Source organism: Schistocerca piceifrons, chromosome 2 (genome assembly GCF_021461385.2).
Source record: "Schistocerca piceifrons isolate TAMUIC-IGC-003096 chromosome 2, iqSchPice1.1, whole genome shotgun sequence".
NCBI lineage: Eukaryota > Metazoa > Arthropoda > Insecta > Orthoptera > Acrididae > Schistocerca > Schistocerca piceifrons.
Genome location: NC_060139.1, coordinates 796,427,208 through 796,437,347, shown reverse-complemented (window position 1 = coordinate 796,437,347; position 10,140 = coordinate 796,427,208). Strand labels below are relative to the sequence as shown.

The 10,140-nt window shown below is 35.6% G+C and overlaps 2 protein-coding genes across 5 annotated transcripts; one reads left to right on the top strand and one right to left on the bottom strand.

Moving 5' to 3' along the window:
- Positions 1-1,231: 1,231 nt before the first annotated feature.
- LOC124777884 (NAD kinase 2, mitochondrial) lies at positions 1,232-4,454 on the bottom strand. Of its 4 annotated transcripts, none has more exons than XM_047253427.1 (2): positions 3,636-4,454; positions 1,232-2,763 (listed from the first exon to the last, which is right to left on the bottom strand). In XM_047253427.1, the coding sequence occupies exons 1-2, from the start codon at positions 4,414-4,416 to the stop codon at positions 2,750-2,752; spliced, it is 795 nt and encodes a 264-aa protein (XP_047109383.1). In that variant the 5' UTR covers positions 4,417-4,454; the 3' UTR covers positions 1,232-2,749. The 4 variants fall into 4 exon arrangements, with proteins under 4 accessions (XP_047109383.1, XP_047109380.1, XP_047109379.1 ...); XM_047253424.1 differs by having other exon boundaries at positions 3,453-4,452; XM_047253423.1 differs by having other exon boundaries at positions 3,203-4,449.
- A 1,190-nt stretch (positions 4,455-5,644) lies between these two features.
- On the top strand, positions 5,645-9,213 carry LOC124777885. The gene is made up of 2 exons (XM_047253428.1): positions 5,645-8,918; positions 9,087-9,213. Exon 1 carries the CDS (start codon positions 6,006-6,008, stop codon positions 7,137-7,139), a length of 1,134 nt encoding a protein of 377 aa, XP_047109384.1. The 5' UTR covers positions 5,645-6,005; the 3' UTR covers positions 7,140-8,918; positions 9,087-9,213.
- Positions 9,214-10,140: the final 927 nt, after the last annotated feature.

Here is a 10,140-nt window from a genome sequence, read left to right as displayed (position 1 = left end):
TATTTTTTGAGGGAGATGTTATTGTCTTATTTATATGTATTTTCGTATTTGTTGCCATGTGTATGTAGTGACATCATAGGCGTCATACTGGAGACGCTTACAATAGCCATTTCCGCCATATTCATGACATCATGGGTCAAACAGACGGTTGGAATTGGACACTTCCGTAATCCCCATAAATATTCAGTCAGGTCTAGCTAAGATTTAAAAGTGATGCAAAATTGGCAACTTACTTTAAATACTGAGAAATATGAAACTGTGCACTTCAGAAAATGAAAAAAATTTAGTGCCCTATGACCGTAATACCAATGAGTCACAGTTGGAAACAGTCAAATCATAAAATATTGGGTGTAACACTTTGTAGGAATATGAAATGGAATGATCTCACACTCAGAAGATGTGGGTAAAGGCGTTAGACTTTGATTTATTGTTAGAATACTGGGGAACTGCAATCAGTCTAGAAAGGCAACTGCAGACACATCACTTTTGTGACCTATTCTAGAATATTTCCAAAGTGTGTGGGACCCATACCAAACAGAATTAACAGGGGATATTGAACAAATACAGAGATGTGCAATCTCAAATAGTCACTGTGGCAGTGTGTTACAGTGATGCTGAAGAAACTGAACTGGCACTCTCTTTAAGGTAGATGTAAACTATCTCGAGAAAGTCTGCTAACGAAGTTTCAAAAACAGGCTTTAAAAGATGACTCTAGGAATATACCACAACTCCCTTTGTATCGCTCACATGGGGATCATGAGGACAAGATCAGAATAATTACTGCATGCACGGAGGCATTCAGTCAGTCAGTCATTCTTCCCATGCTCCATATGTGAATGGAATGGGAATAAACCCTAATAACTGGTACAATGGGACATACCCTCTGCCATGCACTTCGTGGTGGTTTGCATAGTATGGATGTAGGTGTAGACCTTAGCTTGTGAAGTTTTCTTCTTCATCCCCTAGACAGACTGTCCGAAAAATATAGCTTCAGAATATATTACTATCTGCTATCCAGTAATCTCTGATGATGAATAAGGTAATTAAATCCTAGGAAAGGAACTGAAAATGCAGCCCTGGAAATACTCCTCATAATGACTAACTGTATTCCTTGCATATAATAATATGAACTGTTGAGAAAATAATGCCATATTTAAAACATGAAAAACAGAATGGCATTCAGGATACAATTTTTAACCTGATTTCTTGTGTGTTATGAAATAAGACAGTGTTTTGTCCTTCTGTTTTTTATTCCAATCGTGTTATGACAGCATTCAGATTCAAGCACTGTCTGTCTTGCTTCCAGTATACAAATATTATCAATCTATAACAGTTTTTTAAAGTGTCAATTGGTATAAAAGAAGACATAATGAAAATACAGATTCTATCCACTCTTACACCTAATACAGAGGCATAGGCAAGTCAATAATGGTTTACTAACATAAATAGAAATACAAACTTTTTAACAGGTACTTACTTGCCTATTTGGTAGTAAATGCTTATATGTTCAACAGTTTTTATGACCACAGTTCAAAAAACCACACTTCCCAGATCAAATATAAATTAATAAATCATATTAAGTTTTTTGGCACGTGAGATCAGTGCAGTTTTACAAAATATGTCCAGTAAATCATGATTAACATTGAAGATTAGCCAACCAGTTGCAAAACAAAGGTCTATTACCCACTGACCTAGGTTTCAGTATTTCTGAAAATATCTTCTTCAGAAGTAGTGGGGCTAATCTAAACCCACAGCTTGGGATAATTCTTGTTTTTGCCAATTTTATGTATGACAAGAGCCCTTGGCTTCAGCTAATCTAATGTACCATCATGTGATGTGACAAGGAGCTTTAGAAATATCGAAACTTAGGTCAAGGGCGAAGAAACCTTTGTTTTGCAACTTGCTGGCTGATATTTTCAACCTCTTCAGATTTACACAGTTGCTGATTTGCAGCCATTTTTAAGATCATGATTACAATTCTTTGCATGAGAGAACTGTATTTTTTGGTATTGACATTACCATTAGCTCTTAGTGAAATGTGGAGCATTATAATTAGAGCACTATAACAAAAACCTAAGTGTTTTAAGTTAAGTACACATAATTAATTTCCAGGCTTTAGAAATATTTTAAAAATATCGAACAGTGATTATTGCAGAATAAAGTTTTGCAATAAAATCAATAAGGGAAGCTTTGTCTGGTTCATTTAGGCTGCACTGATAGATTTTTAAGGCTGTGTATTTACATAGGTATCATAATTTATTTTAGTATATGATGGTACACCTCTTTGGAATTTGTGGTAATGAACTTGAGGTTGTTTTTTGAGATTCTCTATTTTGATGGTAATGAAATTATTTGAAATTCATAAATTCTATAAAGGTTGTTTTTACAGAATAAAGGGAGGGGTAAAGAAAAAGATAACAGAGGGGTATAACTTTTATCTTAGCTAGTGCAATCTTCTGGTGGATCATGCATTAAGTACAGTGTTTTGGTGACACTAAACTGCCTTGGATCAAATGGCATGTCAACAGCCAGATTTCTTTCATTTACTTTCTTGTTATTCATGTTCTTGTTGATTATAATGGCACATATGGCCTGCTCTGAATACTGTAGATTTGTCACAAGTTGCATGAAGCAAATGTGTTATGTCAATAAAATTATCTTTATGGATGCAAACAAATTCAAAACATTCTGGAACCATGTTGCTCCTCGCAACAACACATTAAATTTTGGCCACAGCGTCATAATCTCTTTAAAATGTGGTCTCTGAAAAAAAAAAAAAAATATACACTGTAGGCAGGCAAAACTGAAATATTATGAACACACTGATAGAGCAACGAAGACCTAGTTAGCTCGAATGGCCTCTATAATGGATTATACCAGCAATCTAATATTAATTTCATTCAAAATGAAATTCACAGGCTGAGCTTAATCAAGTTGTAAGTTTTCTGATTGTACGTGTTTCACAGGGAGCATCTATGATGTCACTGCTATATTGCAATATGGTAAGAATGCCTAAACAGTTGCTGGTATACAACAAGTGCACAAAATATGTCATTTACAATATGGTATGCAGTCAGTCATCTGGGGCTATATAAAATCTTAAGCTGCACTATTAATACATGGAAAAATAAATCATCTATGCAATATAGGCACAACTTAAGACCATTGTCAGCCAGGGGTTTCATATTAAGAGAACACTTACAGTAACTTAAAATTTCCCCATTACTTCACGAAATTGCAGTTCTGTTGCATACGAAAATGACTGTGCAAGGAAAACCATCATTCCCGCAACATTACCGTCTGTAGGGCATCTTCATCGAGCACCTGAAAAATTGCCACTGCTCCATCATCGAAATTGTAAACGACGTTACCGTCAAGTGCAAGGCCTCCGTCGAAACAACGGGAGCGTATTGCGAGCCACGAAACAAAGCCGCGTGGGTTTATTCGTTTACCTTCTGGCCACGTTTTCGTGTCTATACACTCACGCACTGTATAACACATTTTTCGTTCTTCGGGATCGAACTTCAACTGTTCCGAAAACCGTGAACATAATTCTGCTCGCGTTTCCTCTGAAACTGGCTGCTTCAATAATGATAGCAATTCACTTATGGACTGGTCAGAAATACGGTTCATACTTGCGTGCCAAGCGGTGGACCCGGTGCCTGTCGCGACACAGATTCCGGTACACTTCAGTTTCGTTCTTGATTCGCCAGCTAGCTTCAGTTCCAAGTATGACACACGAGTGGCTTGTTTTTCACCAACAAATATTTCATTAAGAGCCAATGTTGGTAGTGTCCTCCTATAAACCTTAGAATCAGCTGTTACAGTTGTTCTCTTCGGCAGAGGAGTGTCACCAGGTTCTCGCAATTGCTCTTCGTTAAGTTCAAGTGGAGCATCGAAAATGTTTTTCCCGAACAATGTTATTCGTATTCTATTTCTAAACATCCACCTGAAATCTCCATTAATGATCTTCTGCAAAGCTCCTTTGACGTTGGCTGAATATTTTTTTGGTAGGCATAGGTAACCGGCGGAACGACTTGGATCTGAATTGAAGCCAATAACAGGCTTATAGTTGCCTTGGATTTTACTTGCAGCTAGTATGAAAGTACCATCACCACCAACAGGCACCACAACATCTGCCCATTTAAGATTTTCTTCATTGTATCCGAATCGGTTCACCACTTTGGTCGTAATTCCGCATGCTTCCACACTTTCCACTAAACGCTTTTCAAATGTTTTATGAATTTCGTAGCGACGGAGTAAATTTCCGTACTCAGAACCTCGTTTCTTCAGTACTGCTTCCAACTCAGTCTCGGTTAAATGTGGGTAGCGATATTTTTCGTATTCATATCGCGATAGTTTCGTCACTATTAATGCACGCTTGAAATTAACTCTTGCCACTTCTAACGAGCGCATCGCAATGGACTGTGATTGGTAAATTCAACATGTCCCGAAATAGGGTCTCGATTGATAAAGAATTATCAATTAATGATGCATTGTGTGAAGATACATTTATTTAACTGAGTACTTCTATAATTAATAAGTGTTATATTTAATTCAGTCATCAGTTTGACTAAATATTCTTGTTTTTTTGGGACAAATAAATCTTCGTGGTATGTCGTTGTGGAAAACCGGAATCTTGTACGGCTGCATTGAGCTTGTACTGTCTTACGATGGGAACAGTAGTGCTCAGTGCTTATGCTTATTATATGACGTTCACAGTTTCGTAACATTTTCTGCAGCGGCTTGTTGACGTCGGTAGCATATCTTAATGCACATTGGTACATTCTGCGTTGTGGTTGCCTGGTTGGGTGTTATTACTGTTACGTAATGCATACCTCAGCGTAAGTCTTAAGTGCTTTATGGTTCCGTTATAATTAGATGCAATAGTGACGAAGAATACAATATTTATCCCTTAAGCGGTCTTGTTTTTATGTTTACGAACTTACCGTTATCGGTTCCAACGTATCAACAGTACCGAGGGTTAAAGTAGTTATGTAAGCACTTCGACAGCTTAATCCTACCGCTAAAACAAAAACGAAACAAATAAACTAACAGGAACGAGGCGTTAAAAATATACATTCGAATACTGTTAATCGTGTTATAATGATAGCACACTGTGGTCTCATTACAGCACTACCACTAGTGCACTTGTACGTTAGTTTATATTTTCAGATGTTAATGCAATTGCTTTTGATGATGATATGCTTCTCTCCTTTATTGTTTTCGGCCTCCGGACGTCGTATGAAATATTAGTTTAAAGTTGTGTTTGAGAAAAAGTCCTGCAAGGGACTAAATATAGAAGTAGCAAAGTAATTTGCACAGATGGCAGTAAAATCTATTGATAGAAACGTTGAGAATAATGTCATAGGTAAGAGGAGGACACAGTAGCCCGAGTGCAGGAAAGTAATATTAGTATGGGACCATGTAGCCGAAAAAGAGTATTGTTTTGCCTTGTACAAACAGGATCAACCACAGTAATATGAATATTTATCAAAAGCAAAATGAGACATTACTTACATGTGCTAAAGTATTTTGCAGTATTGCATGGCATAAGAAGTACAGTGCTGTGCAAAAACATTTTGAACGAAAAATGTCTGTGTATCTTTTCTGTTTTATACTTTTAAGATTTCTACTGGAATTTTGAAAATTATGGCTTTTAATTTGTAAGCAAAAAGTTGTCAGTATTTTTCACTTGGTCCAGAAGTGAAACTAAATACTTACTAATATGCAAATTAATAATACCCAGGAACACAACAGTTAATTTCCTAAATAAAAAGTATGAGCACCTCACTACACCAGTCTCTCACGTGAACCAATGTATTATCCAATCTCATCTGCCCACACCTTGAGATCCTGTCACATTCATTGTCATGTTTCAAAATCTCTGTATTTTCTCATTGAGGAACTTTGTTTGCCAACCCAGCCTCTGCAGTTATAAACCATATGCCTTTCTTCTGTAATAGTTATTGATTCTATATCTGGAGCTTAAAGGGTTCTATCGTATGCTTGTTTCAGAGCTGACAATGAGTGACATATATTTTTATTGCATTTTACCACCCATGTACGAGTGTAGTTCCCTCAACATACTAAATGCTCCAGAACAGGAGGAAATTCAAAGTGACAAACTAAAAGTACCATTAAGGCTCATGCACTTAAATATACAATATCTTATAAATAAGCTCAATGTTTTGCAGACTTTTGTAAACGGTCATTCACCTCATGTAGTTGTGTTAACCGAGCATGGACTGAAATCTGAGGAAATTATTTACATTAAACTAGATGGCTATTTCCTAGGAAATAGCTACTGTAGACAGCATCATAAAGGTGGAGGTGTAGCAATATTTGTTAGAGAGCAGCTCAAAGTAAATAAATTAAACCATCTAGATCTGTATAATAGTGAAGGCTTGACTGAAGTGACAGGCATTGAACTCCATATCAGAGGTTGCGGAAAGGGCACGGTGAAACAGAAAATTATTGGGATTTATCGTCCACCAAAATCAGAGGTAGTGTGTTTCATAGATATTTTTAGTAGAATAGTGGGACACTGTGACCAAAATGAGATAACAATACTTGGTGACTTGAATATAGAGGCAACATCTTGCAATAACCATAACAGCAGGCTAATAGATACCCTTAACTCCTATAATCTTATGAATGCAGTAAATTCAGATACAAGAGTAACTCAGTCTACTTCTAGTAGAATAGCCTACATAATACTAAGTAAAGAAGTAAAATATAGTATTAGATGCTGGAATGTGGACGTCCACTTCTCAGACCACAAATGTCAATTTGTAGACTATGAACACACAAGCTTCCAAGAAATGACTCAGTTTGTAGAACATAAAAGAATGCTTAAAGAGAAAAACAATAATCCTTTTAAAAGTAAACTAACATCTGAGGAATGGCAACTAGTTCTTCAGCAAAAAGGGTCCAAATACAAATGGGCCAAATTTTATAATATTATTTTACAATATCTTAATTTTTGCTGCCCAGTGAAAGAAATTAAGAAAGTAGTAACTCACAAGCAAAATGTAAAAAACACCAGACTGACTCTTCCAGCTTACGTGATTAAACTCGGGCAAAATATTGAGGAACTAAGTGTATTACACAAGTCAACTAAATTGCAAATATTTTAGGATGTACAATCAATCTAAAAAACAATTTCAGGAACAGCTCTCAAATTTAAGAAAACAGATCCTAGATAAGGAAATAGCTCAGTCAAGAAATATAGGGAAGACTTCAGGAATAAATAAATAGATATTGCAAAGCTACCCATAAGTTAGATACTCAAGTTGACCGAATCCAACATGAAGGAAACCATATTAATGATCCAGATAAAATCTGCAATATATTTAATGAATATTTTATATCTTCAGCTGTGAATCCAGTTAATAACGCAGGTCTTACTCGGGTGGTAGAGCCTTACCCTAGGCTGGAAACTGCTTTTGCATTTAAGGAAGTGAGTGTGGAGGAAACAGGAAAAATAATAAATAACTTAAAGAATAAGACCTCGTCTGGATGGGATGGACTGAGCAGTTTTATAATTAAAAAATGCAGTAAGGAATAATTACCCATATGATCTACAGTTGTATCAGGGAGCACATATTTCCAAATATGTTGAAAAAAAGTACAGTTAAACCTCTGCATAAAAAAGGATTGAAGGAAGAGCTATCAAACTTCAGGCCCATATCACTATTACCAATTTTCGGTACAATATTTGAAATTGTTTTGTTGACACAACTTACTGATTATTTCACAAAGAATAATTTACTAGCAGAAACACAGCATCGCTTCAGAAAGCATCACAGTACCATTACAGCAATTACCAAATTTCTCCACAAGGTGTATGATGCCCTGGATGAAGGAATGCAGATAGCAGGGCTATTCCTAGACCTTACTAAAGCATTTGACTCAGTGAACCATGAGCTACTATTAAGCAAACTGAAAACTTATAATATAAATGCCATATCCATTCAACTACTGATCACTTATCTAACCAATCGTAAGCAGTGTACAAAGCTGAGTTATGAAATTAATGATCAGATCAAACATTTCCAATCTAGCTATGAAACAGTAAAACAAGGTGTACCTCAGGGCTCCGTATTGGGCTCTTTCCTTTTCCTGGTCTATATTAATGATTTAGAGGTACCTCTGTACTCCCAATTAGTAAGTTATGCAGATGATACCTCACTTTTGTTCTTTTGCAAACAAACTAATGACTTGAAATTGGCAGCAACTGATTGCTTAAGTCAAATAACTGCTTACTTCCATGATCAAGGTCTAAAAGTCAAACATTAGCAAATCCCAGCTATTACCATTTAAACTTGGTAATTCATACCAAACCTCTATTGATAATATAAGTGGCATCAAAAAATTAGACACTGACAAATGTAAATTTTTGGAGATATACCTAGACGAAAATCTTAGTTGGGTAGACCATATCAATTTCGTATGCAATAAAATCAGCAGTTCACTGCACTTAATTAGCAAACTATCAAAATTAGTCTCTGAACAAACACTAAAAACTGCTTATTATGGGACAATATTTGCATATATTAATTATGGAATAGGGGTATGGGGATGTGGTGCTGATAGACACATGAACAGAATCCTAACACTGCAGAAAAGAGCAATCAGGACCATGCATTGACTAGGATACAGAGATTCATGTAGGGAAACCTTTGTACAACATAAATATCTAACAGTATATTCTCTGTATCTGTACAAATTAATAACATTCATTGTGGACCATAAAAATAATGAAACTAAGTGCTCTGATGTGCATACCCTTAACACAAGACAAAAAGATTGTTTCTTAAGAAACTGAACTAAACTGAAGACAACAGATCATAGTCCTTGGATCAATGGCCAGATATGGTTTAACAAACTGCCAAGTGCTATAAGATGCCACAGAGGTGAAGTATTCAAAAGGGAATTGAAATCATTCTTAAATCTCAAATGTTTGTACTCACCGAATGAATACTGATATTAAAATGTAGCTATTCTTAAATGTAGACCTAACTCTTCTATCTATATGATGTACTATTCTGAGGTGATTGTAATATATATTATTTTTGTTACAGCGTGCTGTAAATTCAAATACCTATACTATGTAACAACTGTATGTTGCATTATGAATTACTGTACCATATATTGCCAAGTGCATCACCCGTAAGTGGCACCTTGTACACGTGAATTGCAAATTCCTACTGTTTGTGCAAAAATTGTATAAAAATGCTATGTTTGGAAAAGTCACCAGTTGGTGACTATATGCAATAAAAGATAAATAAATAAAACAATAGCAATTAAAACTGTTCACAATCACAACATTTTTGTGTGTATGCAGCTTCGTGTAATTTGTATTGCCCATTTCCCTGTTCCAAGTAGTGCTGTGTCTTTTTAAGAAAGAAGTAGATCTTCTGCCCTAGGTTTGCTTTTTTGTCAATGTTCTTTTGCAAAGAGCAGAAACACATGACTCTCAATGTGTTTTCCCTCCCATCAGCAGTCAATCTCCTCAGAGGCCATTTTCCAATTAAAATCATTCATGAGTCATACATTACAAGACTACAAGAGCTTCTCTTATTTGAAAAAGAAATTTGAAAGTGTGAACATGAGACACAGTTTGCAGTCTGGTGCATCTGTTGTCAGTTAGTTGAGTGCAGAGTAGCTCATAATTGTAAATAAATGAAAGGTATAAATATGACCTGTTCGAATTAAGTTGCTTTACGACAATTCACATGACAAAGACTCAGGTAATGTGTTGAAAATGAACATTGTGTTCAAAATTAGTCACCAATAAATTTGAGTGTAACACAACTAAAACAGAAAATAAAAAAAACTGATGAGGTCAACACTAATCCTTCCACTGATGTCATGTTGGAATTCCATAACTATTTCTCTTCCACTGCCAACAGAGATTTTCATCAACAAAGCTTGATTGAAACTCATCTTTTCTTAGTAATGACGGTCATTCAAGTGTAAAAATATTAGCAAGAAATTTTGCTGTTAAACTTTGAGATCTTTTCATGTGCATGATCGTAGTTGCTTTTATACATCATCATATATTTTTCTTGATTTACCATTGATACACTTGATTTCACTTTTTTTAAACATACCAGTAGACACATGTATAGAATA